Source organism: Castor canadensis, chromosome 17 (genome assembly GCF_047511655.1).
Source record: "Castor canadensis chromosome 17, mCasCan1.hap1v2, whole genome shotgun sequence".
NCBI classification, from domain to species: domain Eukaryota; kingdom Metazoa; phylum Chordata; class Mammalia; order Rodentia; family Castoridae; genus Castor; species Castor canadensis.
In genome coordinates this window covers 52,536,329-52,553,140 of record NC_133402.1, presented here as the reverse complement: position 1 = coordinate 52,553,140, position 16,812 = coordinate 52,536,329, and the positions used below count along the sequence as shown (strand labels likewise).

The window sequence follows — 16,812 nt, the reverse complement described above, 5'->3', positions numbered from 1 at the left end:
AAGTTACAGAATAAGATGTAAGTCCAAAAGACTGAACAAGGGAGTGTGTGTGTGTGTGTGTGTGTGTGTGTGTGTGTGTGTGTTTTCAGTTAAGGAACATATTAGATAAAGTAAAGAAAAAAAAATTTGTTATTGACTTCAAAGTTCTGTTGACAGTTTTTCTTATTACTAATTAGGAACTTTTAAAATTATATAGCTGAGGGGGGAGAAATGACCCAAGCCTTGTATGAACATATAAATAATAAAATAATAAAAATAAACAAATAAATAAAATTATATAGCTGTACTTCGTTCTTGAAAAGAAGTGAGATTTTAGATTTTTTTTTTCTTATGTAGTTATATGCCCTAGCACCAGGGCTTTTTGTTGTTTTCACAGTGCTGTGAGTGGAACCCAGGATCTCACACATGCTAAGCATGTCTTCTACCACCAAGCTGTACCCAGAGTTGTTCATTTTAGCCCTGTAAAAGTACAAAAGTCTTGAGCCACACCCCAGCCCATTTTGCTTTTTAGTGTTCAGATAAATTCTCACATTTTTACCTGGGCAGGCCTGGATTACAATCCTCCTATTTACACGTCTCTAATAGCTGAGACAATAGGCAGATGCACACCACCATTATTGGTTATTGGTTGAGATGGAGCCTCACTGATTTTTACCCAGGGTAGCCTTGAATCACAACCCTCCTGATCTTCAATCCCAAGTATCTGGGACTATAGACATACACCATCACACCCAGCAACATGGTACATTTGATTAAAACACTTAATTTTAGGAATATGAGAATCAATTTTCTCTAAACAACCACTAAAAATATACATTTGTTTAGGTCTTTCAAGTTAATAAGGCACTTCTATGACATAATTAGATTTAATCCTCACAACTCTGTGAGGTAAACAGGCTGTGTCTCATTAATTGCATCTTATAGCTGAAAAAGCTGACACTCCCTCAGGCGATGCTCTCTGTACAAGAGTTTCTCACTATTCAGTGTCAAAGAGCCAAATCTTGGCTTCAGTTCCCCTCATGCTTCCACAATGCCCCACAGAGAATATTTAAGAAGTTGTCTTGTTTGTCAGATTACTTTTTACAGCTCATCCTTTTGTTTTGTTAAATTCTTACATTTTTCAATTCATGGTGGCCCCATGCAACCTTGATGGGGTCTCATGTCTGAGGCTAGAATATCTGCCTCACAGCTCACTTGATGACATGTAAAGCTATATTAATTAATAAAGTCATTATCTTTTTGGCCATTTTTGGTCATTGTCTACATCTATTTGTTTTTGTTTAACCTTCAGGCACCATTACTGGGGAATTCATGCTCCAAGCAGAAGCTATTCAAGAATCCCTTGGGTTTATCTCCTCTGAGTTGAAAAGTGCTACTAAAATGGGAGTATGATCTTATAAATAAATAATGACAGCCAAGCATTTTAGAGGAGATTATTCAATAGGCAATCGAGATGTGTTCATTAGCATGTTCTATTGAAAAATCAACAGAATACATATTAAACGTATGTCCTAGGATCTAAAAGCCACTAAGCAGAATTAAGAATACTGATTTTCATCTTTCCAGTTAAATTGTTGCTCTCAATCTTTAAAATCATATTTGCATACTAACCAGAGTAGGGGCAAGGGAAATTTTTCTGAATATTAAGACTTCATAGTGAGTTTAGATCATACAGAGGACATAACAACTATTACATCCTTTTATGTTTTATGTTAAGTCAACCACTAAAATTCTCAGCTTCCACATCAGTTTAATCAGTAAACAGTTATAAAAAAAAGAAGTAAATAGATAAGAGTATATTTTAGATTATAGTCTTAGAGAAATAAATGCTTAATTATTTATTGCATTAGTAACTAAGCATTATGTAATACTAGTCATGGGATTTCTGTGTTTATGAATGGTCAATTAAGAATCCGTAAAGCTGTAAGTCATCATTACAATTCCCCTGGCTTTTAGCAGTGTTATGTCACCTCTCCATTGTATACATGCTATTCTTGAGAAAGCAGGGGAACCACTACCAGCTTTGATTTTGAAAATGCACATCATCTTATGATCTGCAGTAGTTCACAAAGTGGGATCCCTACCACTAGGAACTTACTAGAAATGCAAATTCTTAGGCCTACGCCAGCCCCACTTAGCAACTGTAGGTGAGGTAAGTGGTCTATGTTTAACTAGTCTTTCAAGTAATTCCAATGATACTTATTTTTGAGCATTGATTTACAAGAAGTATAAAACCTTCACCAAAAAATATCTTGGTTGTGCTAATAGTGTTTACCTCTAAAGAACACAGTGAAAGTGTGTGTCAGTACCGAAGGTGGGGATGGCACTAGAGTTTGAACTAAGAGTTTGACGTTTGCAAAGCAGGTGCTCTACCACTTAAGCCACACTTCTAGTCCATTTTGCTGGGGTTATTTTGGAGATGGGGGGATGGGTCTTACAAACTATTTGCCTGAGCTAGTCTCAAACTGAGATCCTGCTGATCTCAGCCTCCCAAGTAGTTAAGATTATAGGCATAAGCCATTGACACCTGGCTCTATATCAGCATCTTAAATCTTCAGCATTTTTATAGAGGGCTTTAAACTTCTTTGACTAGAACCTATTGATGTAAAACCAGTGATTTTTAAGTCTGAGTGAGAAAAGCATTAAGGTCATAAGCAGATCATGTTTCTCCCTTACTAGGTAACTCTGAGTAGTATCACATTAGTACAGCTAAGAGCTGGAAGAATAAAGACAAGAGTTAGACAGCAATTCAGTAGTAATGAAGCTACACTTGTAATCCCAGCTGTGAAGTCAATCTTTGTTTTCTTACTCCAGTTCAGGACCTTTGGAACAATGCTTCTTTGACCAGGGGTATCAGGCTTTAACAGTACCAGTAAGATGAAAGAAGAGAGAAAAGGCTTCACCAAGTAAATAGAAAGTGCCATTCTCTTGAAACAGGGTCTTCCTCAAAGAAATAGTTTCAAAACCAAAAATTTTTAAAGCTGTATAACGTAGGCTATAAAAAATTAAGTACTTCGTATGCAACTTATTTGTTGAGGATAGTAAGAGAAGTTTTTGATTTGTAAACTTTTGTATTCATTATATAAAGCTAAGATATTTTTGTAATTTGCCTTATTTATTCTGAAATGTGTTTATAAACCACAGCCTAGTTCATTGTAACAGTACAGAACACAATTATAAGTGCTGCTTACGCTGAAGGACAGTTACCCATAGATACAATAGACAGAGGATTCAAGAGTTTCTGCTAAGAGGAGAATATACAAAAATCTTGGGCATTTGAGTACATTACCAGTGAGCCCAACTCAGTAAGAAAAGCAAATAAAAAGGTGACTTTTCCAAAGTATCAGACAAGATACAGTAACTATGTTATAATTACACATAACAGATGAGTTTGCAAAAGCTTGATTACATCTTAATGAATTTTTAAAGACTTTCTTTACTGCTGTTATAATTTTTCTACTGTGTGGTCTTTAATAGCAATAGCATGTTCTTTCTATGTGTTAATTGTCCTGCTTGGAAGCATAGTAAATGGTGTGTTTAATATTAATTAAACTGATATAGGAATTTGAGATCTATTTGTATTTGCAAATCATCCCTTTGCAACTAATAATCCTTTTTCAAAGACAAATGGGGGCAGAGGAGATGGGGACCTTTGAGGTTTAGCAAGTTTACCAGAATATCTCCATCATTTTGTTTACAAAACACACTGAAAAAACATCCTGTGCTTCATTCAGTGAGGTTGGGAGCAGAAGCTGCTCAGGGTAGGACCACATAAATCATCTTTTGGAAGCACGCTCTGGCATGGAATCTTGTGTAGTGTAGTATAACACCAATTTTTGGTGGTTGCTGTTGTTGTTATATACTCTTCTTCCAGAATTGGGTTTTTTTGGAAACCAACAAAGTTTAAGCTTCAGGGCAGCTCACTTGCAGAAGCTCATTTCAAGGTCCTGAGAGAGACTCTAGCAATATTCTCATCGCCTTACATTTTGGTAAAATTTGAACAAGATATCTTAATTGCCATTGATTTTAGAGCAGTCTTTGCTGGCTTTTCCTCCATCACAACTCTCCTATCAAGTAGCCTGGAAGTGGCCAGAGTATATTCGAGGACCTGGCTCAAAGGCACTTGAGATGTGAATGCATTTAGATTTTGTTCAGATTTAGTGAAGTATATAAATGCAATTTGTAGTCGTATCTGTATATGGTGAAGTTACTGTTATTTGCCCTGCTTAAGAAATGACATCCAAGAATATTCCTACTACCTGTGCTTGAAATATCAATATAAATGTGTCCCATGATGCCTAGCACCTGAAGATAGTGGATAGTAAAGGAGAGACAGAGCTAGAAACTAGTGTATGGTTTACCAAGATTCAAATTAACTGTAAGAGGAGTGTCAGCATTTCTATTTTCTCTTTGAAGAATATTAGAAAGTCACTATCCTGGGAGGAAGTGATTAGACTCTGTAGCCCAAAAATGTAGGAACAAAACATTTTAAGATGCATTACAGCATCGTTAATTGATAAAAAAAAAAAAAAAAAAACTTGCATTTTCTAGATTTTGTGGTGTTTGAGTTATTTGTCGCTTAAATTCATAATTTGTAGTGATTTCTTTTTCCATTTTAAATAAATATTTTGCATAAAATTTAGTATTTATAATTTTGTGATGTTTAATTTTATATGTCAATTTCACTGGCTTAAGGGATGCCTGGATAACTAGTAGAAGCAGCTTTAACTATTAAAGAAAGGCCTTAATACCAGTTAAGGCCTTAATACCTTAATTACAGTTCAAAGCCAGTCTGGGCAAAATAGTTTGCAAGACCCTATCTCAAAAAAACTCATCACAAAAAAGGAGTGGCTCAAGGTGTAGGCCCTGAGTTCAAACCCCAGTGCTGCAAAAAAAAAGAAAAAGAAATGCTTTAAAAACAAAAACATTATTCATCACTGTGGTTGGTCATCAAGCATTCCACGGAGGACCAAATAGAACAAAAAGGCAGAGGAAGGGTGAATTTGCTTTCTCTGAGCTGGGACACATATCATCTCCCACCCCCAGACACTGTGCTCATTCTGACTTGGAAAAAGTTACACCACTGGCTTTCCTGGTTCTCCAACTTGCAGATGGTAGATTGTCAGACTTCTCAGCCTCCATAATTGAGTGAGCCAGTTCCCACAATAAATACACCTCCCTTGAAAGATAGAGAGATAGGTGGGTGGATCTACCTCCTATTGTTTCTGGTTCCCTAGAGAATACTGACTGACACATATTTCCTATTCTTAAAGAAATTCCCCCAAATTGAATCAACTTTAAGCATCTATAAAACCTGGATCTCCACCTATATTCCTTTTTTTTTCCAAAAAAAAGACAAAGTGTCTTCTCAACAGAACAGATATAATAGTTTATTTTTATCCCCATTATCTCAACAAATAAAGAATGTCAAGGAAAGAAGGAAAAAGAGAGGAAGGAATGAGGAGAAGAGGAGAAAGGGACCCAATCAATAGGCGGTGTCTCCACATGAAAGTTTTATCAAACTACAAACCTGGAATCAAATTCTTATTGCCATCACTTATAAACTACATACCAAGTTGCTTCACCTCTTAACTTCGGATCTCTCATCCATAAAATGGGGAAAATACTACCCATTTCGCAACATTATTATGAGGATCAAATGATAACATATCAAATGCACCTTGTCAAGTGCCTGGCACATATAAGGCATTTAATACAAATGTTAAGTTCCTTATTCTGGAATGCAAAATCCAGGTATGTTTCCTGAAATAGCCTTCTAATAATACACTGCTTTTAGGATGAGCAAGGAAAAAGTAATTCTGACATCTTTCACAGCAAATTTGGAGCAGTACAACATATGTAGGAAGTTCATTTCTTTTTCTGTCAAGACAAGGAACTGTCTGTACAAGGTATAAAATATGTCATCTCCCATTCTGAACAAAAGTTAATGAAGTGTTGCAGATGAACTAACTAAGTGGAATGGGATAGCAAGTGGCAACACTTTGGATCCTAAATGCACCCCCCCCACCACCATAGGCCTATGTGTGGAAGGCCTTGGTGCCATTGAGAAGTGGTGGAACCTTTAGGAGGTAGAGCATAGTGGAAGGAAGTTAGGTCATTGGAGGTATCCCCTCACAGGGGATAATGGTCCCACATCTCTTCTTCCCCTCTCTTTGCTTCCCAGCCACCATGAAATGAGTGGCTTCCTCTGCCTAGTACTTTCACCATGATGCACTGCTTTTCCACAGACCCAATAGCAATTGGGCAACCAACCATGGACTGAAGCCTCCAAAACTGTAAGCTAAATAAATTTTTCTTTTTTTAAGTTGTTTATCTCAAGCATGTTGCCACAGTCTGTGAAGATGACTAACAAAAATTTCTTCATAAGAAACTACACACCCAAAAAAAAGAGCTTTACACTTGAAGTCATGGGATTATTTCAAAAATAAAGTAACAGTTCTGGTATTCACCTAGTTTCTGACTCCTCCATTTCAAAGGCAGCTGAGTGCAGTAAATAAGGAAAATTTAAAAGCAGATGACAGGATTAGAAGTAGCTCAAAAGTCAACCAAGTGTCCAAGTGTCTCCCAGGCATGTCTGACATTTCACATCTGTGACAATATGGACATGAGGATAGAACACTTTCAGAAGATTCCATAATAAATAGCTACTTTGGTGTAGCATTAACTTCAGGAAAAAAAAAAAAAGATTCGAAGGCACAAGAGCCTTCATGTGAATTAAAAAAAAAAAAATACAAACCCCACAGTGTTGAAATGGCCCAAATAACCTGAAATTTCTCGGCGTTCCATCCATCACTGACTGTGAGCACACTCAGTTATTTATGCTTATACTGGAGGGGGATATAAAACCTGAAAAACTATGAATAGAAGTTGTGCAGTGGTCAGTAAGGCTCGGAAAAGCTTGTCACTGCTACATAAGCTTTTCACCTGAGGTCTTTGCTGGCTATAGCGATTCTTCCTTTTCTTGCCAGAAGATTACAGGCCACCTGAATCTTCAAAGACATTTATTCTGTCTTCTTTGGTCTTAGTCTCCAGAGCAACATGCTCACATTGTGGACTATTTACTACCAATCAAATAAAAGAGATGGATTCTAACTGATCTGTCTGCCCTCCCCCCCACTTTGTTCCTATGGTATCGGAACTTGATTGTGCTTGTCAAAAACCTGTGGCTAATGGGGCTAAAAAGTCATTCAATATTCTCTATAATGATACAGATACCACTGCTATAACATCCCCAAAGAGAAGTCATTTACCCCTGCACTCTGCAAAAGGTCACCCATTCCTTTACCTTTCATGCTCATTTGGAGAAAGTCCATCTTTACTATTATATCACACCATCTCCTTGCAATTCTACCCACTAGTCATTATTATTTCCTCTGGAACCTCCCAAATGTATCACCATCTTTCTTCACAAGTTGTTAGCCCTATGATTCTTTTGAAACATCACACAAACACACAGACAAAAGCAATCACATCTAAAGTCTCTTCCTCACAAAACCTAACCTCCAGGATTCTTTCAAGCACTCTGTCTCACTCAAGATAGGATTCATTACACCCCATTCACTCATTCCACAAACCTGTATTCGATGCTTCTCATCTAAAAGGCACTTTACTGGTCATCTGGGACTCATTGGTATCAAATAAGCCCACAAATGGATGCAAAATTGCTATTAAGATAAGGACAACAAAGAAGAATTACAAAGTGCCTCCCAATGTATGTAATTTGGGAGAGGACCAAGGTGGGAAAGTCAGAAAAGGCTGGAGAAAAGGGTAAGGAGAAGAAGGCTACTTCTTCTCCAACACGCAACAGGAGAGAGAATCAGAGTCAGACCAAATAATGCCCTCCATTTTGGGGAGCTCTGTCTTTCTTCAGAAAGTAGGTGGAAGCCAATGAAAGATCATATGCATGGGACTGAGAGGTTGTGTGGTCAAGTGTGTCTTTGCAAGACCCTCTGTAGAGTGGACGCAAGGAAAGCAATGAAGAGGCTATTACAGTACCTCAGGCAAGAAGTATGATGGTATCTCAGGCCTAGGGTGTGAGAGACAAAAATACCAACTGACTGGAAGGATATTTGAGGACAGAATCGAAAGGACTTGCAGAAAGGGTAGATAGTGGCAAAGAGAGACAAAGTGGCAGTGGTGTCTCCAAGGCCTCTGTCTAAATAACAGGATGGATGGGAGTGCCAATTCCTTGGATAGAGAGGATAGGTTTGTGACAGGGAAGGCCATGAAGCTGGTGATGGTGATTAAAAAGTCATTGATCTTCATGCCAGCTCTCAATTATAACTCTTAGGCACCTCATAGGTTATAGGGAAAACTGTGACTGGGTTTTTGTTTTGTTTTTTTTTTTGGTAAACACATAACTTTTTTTCTCCCTTCAGATACAGGAATTTCATAATTGCCATGATAAAAGAGCTCAACTTTTAATGTCATATTTAATTATCAGAAATATGAAGGTTCACCTCTTACACTGTTAATGGGAATGTAGACTAGTACAACCACTCTGGAAAAAAATTTGGAGGCTACTTAAAAAGCTAGACATCGATCTACCATTTGATCCAGCAATACCACTCTTGGGGATATACCCAAAAGACTGTTACTCCAGAGGCACCTGCACACCCATGTTTATTGCAGCACTATTCACAATAGCCAAGTTATGGAAACAGCCAAGATGCCCCAGCACTGACGAATGGATTAAGAAAATGTGGTATCTATACACAATGGAATTTTATGCAGCCATGAAGAAGAACGAAATGTTATCATTCGCTGGTAAATGGATGGAATTGGAGAACATCATTCTGAGTGAGGTCAGCCTGGCCCAAAAGACCAAAAATCGTATGTTCTCCCTCATATGTGGACATTAGATCAAGGGCAAACACAACAAGGGGATTGGACTATGAGCACATGATAAAAGCGAGAGCACACAAGGGAGGGGTGAGGATAGGTAAGACACCTAAAAAATTAGCTAGCATTTGTTGCCCTCAACGCAGAGAAACTAAAGCAGATGCCTTAAAAGCAACTGAGGCCAATAGGAAAAGGGGAACATGTACTAGAGAAAAGGTTAGTTCAAGAAGAATTAACCTAGAAGGTAACACCCACGCACAGGAAATCAATGTGAGTCAATGCCCTGTATAGCTATCCTTATCTCAACCAGCAAAAACCCTTGTTCCTTCCTATTATTGCTTCTACTCTCTCTACAACAAAATTAGAAATAAGGGCAAAATAGTTTCTGCTGGGTATTGGGGGGGGAGAGGGAGGGGGCGGACTGGGTGGTAAGGGAGGGGGTAGGGGCAGAGGGGAGAAATGAACCAAGCCTTGTATGCACATATGAATAATAAAAGAAAAAGGAAAAAAAAAAGAAATATGAAGGTTCAGCCTCATATCACAGTAATCTGTCAATGTTATTTATATTTAATTCTACAAATTCCTCCACAGAAGTGGTATAAAACCTTTTCTCTCCACCTTAAATTCTCCATGGGTAATCTACTTTTACTCCCAAAGGATTAGAGCTTTTCTGTACCTAAGCACAAGGATGCAGAAAAAACACTTTTGGTTTTCCCCAAGATGTCATTTGAACTGTCAATAACATTTCATTACTTTTTTTTGAGGTGCTGGGGATTCTAACCCAAGGCATTGCCATATTCTAAGCAAATGCTCTAGCACTGAGCTATACCCCCAACCCTCATGACTTTTAAAAAACTTTGATATTCTATCAAGTTGTAGCCTTACCTTGCCTTAAGGAGCTAAAAACTCAACATTTCCTAAAGCAAGCTACAGTGAAATGTGTATCATTTTATCTTGGGAGGCAGAACCTATATCAGCAACACTAACTCTTACATAGCATCCTCATCTCAACATGCGTTCTTTTGGCAAAAAGAAAGAATTATAGAGGCCTTAAGTTTTATAGTGTTATTCACATCAGGAATAAGAACCAAACTGAAGAACTAAGTTTCTAAAGTTCAAATTAAATTCAAATATTTATTTACCATCTGAACTTTGAGGTTAGCATTTGCTAAGAAACAAAACAGGAAATAAAAATCCAATGATCCTGTTTGAATTAAAACATTTTCTCAAGCCATTGAAGAGAAACTTTAGAACAGCTTCTGAAACAAAATTTGATTCTAATCCATAATTAAAATGTGGTTACAGTGCATGTACCCTGCTTCCAAATATCACTCTCCTCATTTTAAGCAGATTCACTGTTAAACAGGGAAGATTTGTCAGATCAGCTCTTAGATGGTATTTCTTATTCAGAAAGAAGCCTTTCTATTCAAGAAAGCAAAGCACTATTAGCACAGATTGTCTGAAATTCTTATAAAATTAGGCAACATATTTTCTGATCCTTCCTCTGCCCTTCTCTTTCAGGGACATGAGGCTGCTAAAAGGTAGTATAAGCTGAAGGAAATGTCTCAAAAGTAGTCTCTTAGCTGGACATGGCGGTTCACATCTATAACCCCAGAGTTTGGGAAGCTAAGCCAGGAAGATGACGAGTATGAGGTCAACTTAAGCTTAACAAGACCCTGCCTCAAAACAACCAAAAACCAAAAGCAGGTAAGCAGATGCTTCTCTGTCTCAGTCTTTCATCAAGTCTTATTTGGTGTCAACAAGGAGACCTTCAGGCATCACCTGTCTTCTGCACCCAACCTATAGGGTCCTTTCCTCTTTGTGACTTGCTCTTACGGCCCTTTCTTCCACCTCTGATCAGGAACTCACAATACATATCAGAAAGAACACTGAACTGGGAGTCAAGTGAGCCAAATGCTTTTAAAAATTTTTTTGGCAGTGCTGGGGTTTGAACACTGGGCCTCATGCTTGTGAGGCAGATGCTCTACCACTTGAGCCAAGTCCCCAGCCCAAATTCCAGTCCCAGGAATGACATAAATAAGCTGGATGAGCTCCATCACATCTCTTAACCTCTGACACAAGTTCCACATCTTTAAAGTGAGTATCTCTAGATCTCAGTAGCCTACGCTTACTAAAGACAATCCCCCTGCCATTACCATCTCTTGCCTTGCACAAAGGCGTCTTAGCCCCCTGAAGACCCCTGACTCCACAGCTTCTCTAACAATTACGAAGTCCTATGTGCCAGATTTATGCTCGGCACCGGGGCTGAATTAGCAAACAAAAAGAATCATGTTCCCTACGTTGACAGAGATAACATTTTCATTTAAAGAAGAAAATTTGAACTGCTACAAAGAGCATGGGTGTTACAGTAGCAAGAGTGAATGTGGGACACAAATTCGAATACTATTGTAATAATCCAAGCAGGAGAGAGTGGTATCACGGGGCAGGTAGAATGATTCTTTTAGAAGTAGTATTGATCAGCCTTCCAGCCTTATTAAAGGATTGGGAGGGAGAAGAGGGGGAGAGAAAAGGAGGTACCAAGATGACTCTCAGGTTTCTGATTTGAGCTTTCATGTTGTTTGGCGGAGAAACCTGAGGAAGAGCAGGTTTGGGCTTGGGGCTTCTGAGCTCTCTTCGGACACATTCAGTATACCGTATACACACATTCAGTATACCATATACACAAGATGTTCAGATAGAGGTTCAGACAGGCAACTAGATACACAAGACTACACTGCACTAGAAATAGATTCTTGAGGGTCACCAGCAAATAGGTAGTGACTAGGGCCATGGAATGGCAGGGTTCCCCAACAGAAAGAGAACAGACTGCCCCTCATAATCCTCAAGCTGTGTTATATGGTTTGGTTTGGGCATCCCCAAATAATGTCTACACCAAGAGTGCTTACCCCTATGAAAAATGCTCCCCGAGGGTGCTCATATTACATGAGGCTCTCCACTGAGGTGAAAACAGTACAGTCTGCCCACGGGTCTCCCTTCCCCAGTCAGTGTCTCACCTACTCACCTGAGCCATAGAGAAGGCTGCTGGGTCTCCAGTAGTCAAGAGAAGATTCCGTGTAGTCCCGTTCATTCCCTACCAGCTGTACACCAACATCTGAGCCAGACCCTGGCTGCACCCCTAAGACCAGAATAAAATAACCTCAACCATTCAACCTTAAGCCTGTGTTGAGAGGACCTACTTAAGCCCACCTGAGGCCTCATTTAGACTCAAACTACCCCACCACACCATTTCAGTAATTCTGATAGGAAATGTTAATGATTTTCCCCAACCTTTAGCAGCTTCATCTAATTAATTGCCTTCATCCTCTACATAAGGCCTTGGCCTTGTGAAATGCCTACTACAAGAGAGCCTAGGAATGCAAAGGATGAGATTTGTTCTCAGTGTGATACGTAACCTGTAGACCTGTTGATTGCGGCATCCCAATAGGAATAACTACTACACCACCACAACAAAAGCTCCCACCAAACCAAGCCTTATATCAAACCTTCTTGTCTACAGAACGACAAGTACGTGGGAATGAGCAGTGAGGAGAAGCTTTAAAGAAATCATCTCTGGACAAGGCGAATATAACAATGACTGTGATATTGACCATGACTTGGTGACCCTCCAGTCCTAGTCAAGAGATGGGTGTGTGCCACAGGCAATCCAGCTTCTTACACCAGCCTTTGCCAGGCTGCAAGTTGAGCCTAAAGGAACAAAGATCAAGACATCAGCCAGTGTCATGCATGAATTGGGTGCCTGTATGTTGACATGTAAATAAACTGTGTACTACATAGAATGTAGTCAGGGCCCTTATTTGAAGCAAACAAAATGTCTTGGAAAAGGAAGGGTTGTGCTTCACCTATCCCAATATAACTAGAGAAAGCTTTTTCACTGAGCACGTGTAATCTGGATCTAGAAGGATATGGAGAACATTTCCACGTGGGCAAGCTGTAAGTAGAGAGGGGAGTTGTAGTCTAGAGGGAGGAGTGCATTTGAACGCACAGAGGTAGAAAAGCAGATGGTGTGTCTGGGATCATATGTGGAACACAGCCCTTTTGACATCTAAGAGTGCAGAGTGGGGCAAGGGAAGATTTTAGGTGGCATGCAGACACTACATTCAATAACAATGAATCACCTAAGGTTGAAAAAGTTGTCTACTTTTTCATTTCTTTCTATCCTCACTCAGGAGAGTGTCTTGGGTAGCTGCTAAGGAATATCTAAGCACTTCTGCATATCTTTTTGGATGCAGGTGTTGGGGCTCAAACCCAGGGCATGACAGGGTTTCATGCCTGGTAAGCACGTACTTGTACACTGACCTACATCCTCAGACACAAACACTTCTCTTTTGAACTAATATTTCTTCTTAACAAATGATACAGGTTTCAAGAAGCTTAGAGATTTTATAGTATCTAGCTAGGATTTAATATTATTTTGCCTTTTATCATATTTATTCTTCCATTTGTAGCAAACAATGGTTTTTCATTTATAACAGTGATAGGAAATTTTATTCAATTTTTTGGAGGTACTGGAATTTGAACTCAGGGCCTCACGCTTGTTATGCAGTCATTCTGCCACTTGAGCCATGTCCCCAGACCTTTTTGCTTTAGTTATTTTTCAGTCTTGTGCTTTTGCCTAGGGCCAGCCTCGGACTATACCCCTTCTACCTGTGACTCCCATGTAGCTGCCACCGTACCCAGACTGTTTTATGGATAGAGTCTCACTAACTTTTTGCCAAGGTTGGCCTCAAACTGTAATCTTCTTATCTTTACCTCCCAAGTAGCTAGGACTATATAGACTCCAGTTTGGCCCATGAAATTTTGTTCTTACAGAAATGAGGTTAATAATGAGTGATTTAAGTGTAAATATAGAAAAATCTAAAAGAGCTACTCATACAGATGGTAAATCCTTATAGTCAGAATTATGACAGGGGTATGTGAATATCTGTAGTTTTGGAAGTATTTGCTAAAAGAAAGGTCAGCAATCTGGGGTGCTGCGATCACTAGATTGCTAGAGGACTGGGCCCAGTAAAATGGATAAAGTTGAAACCCACAGACAGGAACTAGATGCATGGTGTTGGGCAAGTTGCTTATGGTCTGAAGTCTCAGTCCCCTCACCTATATAATGAGGATCTGTTGTATAAAGATTTAAGACAACCAATACGCAGCTCATAAAGTTGTAGACATCATTAACCTTCTTTATATCTCGCCAGCAAGCTTTCCCAGGCTAGCCAGATTGACTCTGACCTAATTTCTCTGATTCTACGAGATTTTAGGTCTTCATAGCTATAATTGGCTTTAGAAAGGAATCAAATATGTTATTTTTCTTCATTTCTTCTTGAACTGATAAGAAGCAAAGAGCTCATCATGATTTTCTCAGCTGTTTCAAGGTCATCCCAAAGCATTGTAAACTAGACAGGAGACCACCTACCCTTTCCAAGTCAGATGTTCCCATATCGAGACCTAACGCTCTTCTGAACGCATGTTGTAACAATTTTAAAATACATTAAAAAAACCCCATAGAACTACATAAGCAATATCGCCCCATCTCTAAAAACATACATTAGAAACATATAATGTAAAGCATATAATATAAAACATGTAATATTAGAAATCACTTAATCCACATTCCAATTTTAGCTCCATCTTTTCAGCTCCCTACCTCCCCCTCAGAGAAGCTCGTAACATTGGTAGTGTGCTAAACAAAAACTCTTGGGCATGGCCACATGACTCTGTGACTTTCCACTTCAAATCCAACTGCATGTTGAGACTTGAAAATTGAGAGGTTTTCTTTTAAATGTCTTACCTTGACTTGGTAAGAGGTAAATTGAAGCAGCCTAGCCCCCTCAATGTTTGAATCTCCAGCTCTTGTAAAGTCATTTACAGCTGGAGACATGAAAGCACTTCCCTCTCAAACAGTAGCAATAATTTTTATTTTCCAAATGAGGCATTAACTTTTTGGGGAAACCTGTCATGGAAGGATTTTCTTTGTGCTGTGGTTTGCTTTCATTTCCTGGAAGTGTTTGATTAAGTGGGTCATCTCATATCACAAAGGAGAACAAATACAGGACACTGCTGATGTCTCCTGCCCAAGCCTGCCGTTCTAGTTACAAGCACAGTGTGCAAGTAAGTACTTTGACTCTTTCAGGCTTCACTGTGATGACAGGTCTGTCCTTCATATTCCTATCCCACTGTCACACTTCTTCCTAAACTAACCTCCAGATTAAATGGGCCTGACATTGTTATTCCTTCTAACAATTCAGTACAATTTTAAAAGAAGTTTGTAGAAATGTCTTTTTCACAAATTACAAAAGGTAGAATTACATAAATTTCAAGCAGTATAATGAATGTATGATTTTAAATGAGAAGTGATCAAACATTTTTAACAGGTTTTTAAATTCTTAGATACTCACATGCTAGCCTCCTATTAGAAATTATAGCTTTTGATTGGCTGAAAAGACTGAAAATTGAAGTGTTCTTTTTCCTACACTCCACACACAGAAAATGACCAGTTAGTCAAGTGACCCTTACAGCTATCGGTGAACTGTTTAAGGCTATTAAAAATGACTTCTGTTTTGCAAATCCTGGTGATATTAACATAACCACGAATACATACAGGAAAATAAATGTATTTCTAGGGCTTGATACTTTATTTGTTGAGATATTAATAGTCAAAATTTGTATTTCAGGCACAGGAAAATTATCAAGGAATTAAAAACTTAACTCTGACATGATAGTTTAGATATTCCAAAGGAAGTAAAACATCGGTTTATTACAGAGCTTCAGCCTAATCTCAGGATCCAAATGTTCCAAGTTCGAATAAATCCTCACAAGCCTGAATGCCAAGTCCAAACAACCTTATATATAAGCAGGATCCAACCTGTGCCTACAAAAACATGTAAATTAGCAGAAAGGAAATCACTGTAGAAGCCACACCCAGAAATAAACACGGGATAATTTTTAAATTACTATAAACAAAATGATACCTGATCTTCGGCTCTTTGGTTTCTCAGCGTCGATAAATATTTCCTAATGGCGTAGAGAGGATATTTTTTGAAATAAGAGAATCTAGAGGGAGGCAACAGATTATCCATTGTGAGGGTCCTTGTCTGCCCCTCCCTGTTAGCAAGCAAATGAAATCTGGAGACTTTGCAGTTTCTCAGATGCCTAAGGATTTTTTTGTAGCTTCAACTCTTCCCCTGAAAACAAAGCAGATGTTCTTCTTGAGTTTCCTCTTTGGGGTAGGGTTCCTGGAGAAAGTAGACAACTGAGTATGAACACCGTCTAGAAGCATCCAGAAATGCCATGCCCAAGGGCAGTAGGAACCAGGAAGAATTTCAGGGCTGGTCCACAGAATGCAAATTGCCTAGTGGTAGTGATGTGACTATCCTATTTCTAGCAACAGTGTTCTGTTGCAAGCTATGTTAATATTAGCTAGCTGGTGACTTTCCATACCCAGAGACTCTCATGAGGTTTCATTTAAATTCTGACAGTTTTTCTAGTTCTTAAAGAGGCCGTGACATGTGGTTCTTCCAGTTTCCTTCTGGATTTTTTATCATCATGGGCACACACTGACAAACCCTCAGCTGGGGCTTAGCTTTACAGTGTTGAGTCATTCAGCCTTGACAAGCATTGTTTTTAGGGAACTAAAAAAAAAAAAAAAAACTAGCTTTCTCTTTATGGGTATCAAGGAGTTGGGCAAGAAGAAGGCTTGGCATACACTGTGATGCATTCATTAGGCAACATTGCCAGAAACTAGATACTTCGTATTAATTGAACAATAGCTGCAAACAGATTCTGTTCTGAGTTAAAATACTTCTTGCCTTGAATCCTTATCACCAATCCACAGTCTGATTTCAGAAACATCAAATTTGCTCAGGCTTTATTCTAAGTGTAAGGGAGAGAAAATGTTATCCATTTACTTTCTTACTAGTATATATATAAAAAAAGGAT

General features: G+C 38.7%; 1 protein-coding gene across 1 annotated transcript in view; it reads right to left on the bottom strand.

The window, feature by feature from the left end:
• Positions 1-16,224, bottom strand: part of Atp2c1 (ATPase secretory pathway Ca2+ transporting 1) — a 130,750-nt gene extending 114,526 nt beyond the window's left edge. The window contains exon 1 of the mRNA XM_020154398.2: positions 15,846-16,224. Within this exon, the coding sequence (XP_020009987.1) occupies positions 15,846-15,953 (108 nt within the window). The 5' untranslated portion in view covers positions 15,954-16,224. The remainder of the gene's footprint in view (positions 1-15,845) is intronic.
• Positions 16,225-16,812: the final 588 nt, after the last annotated feature.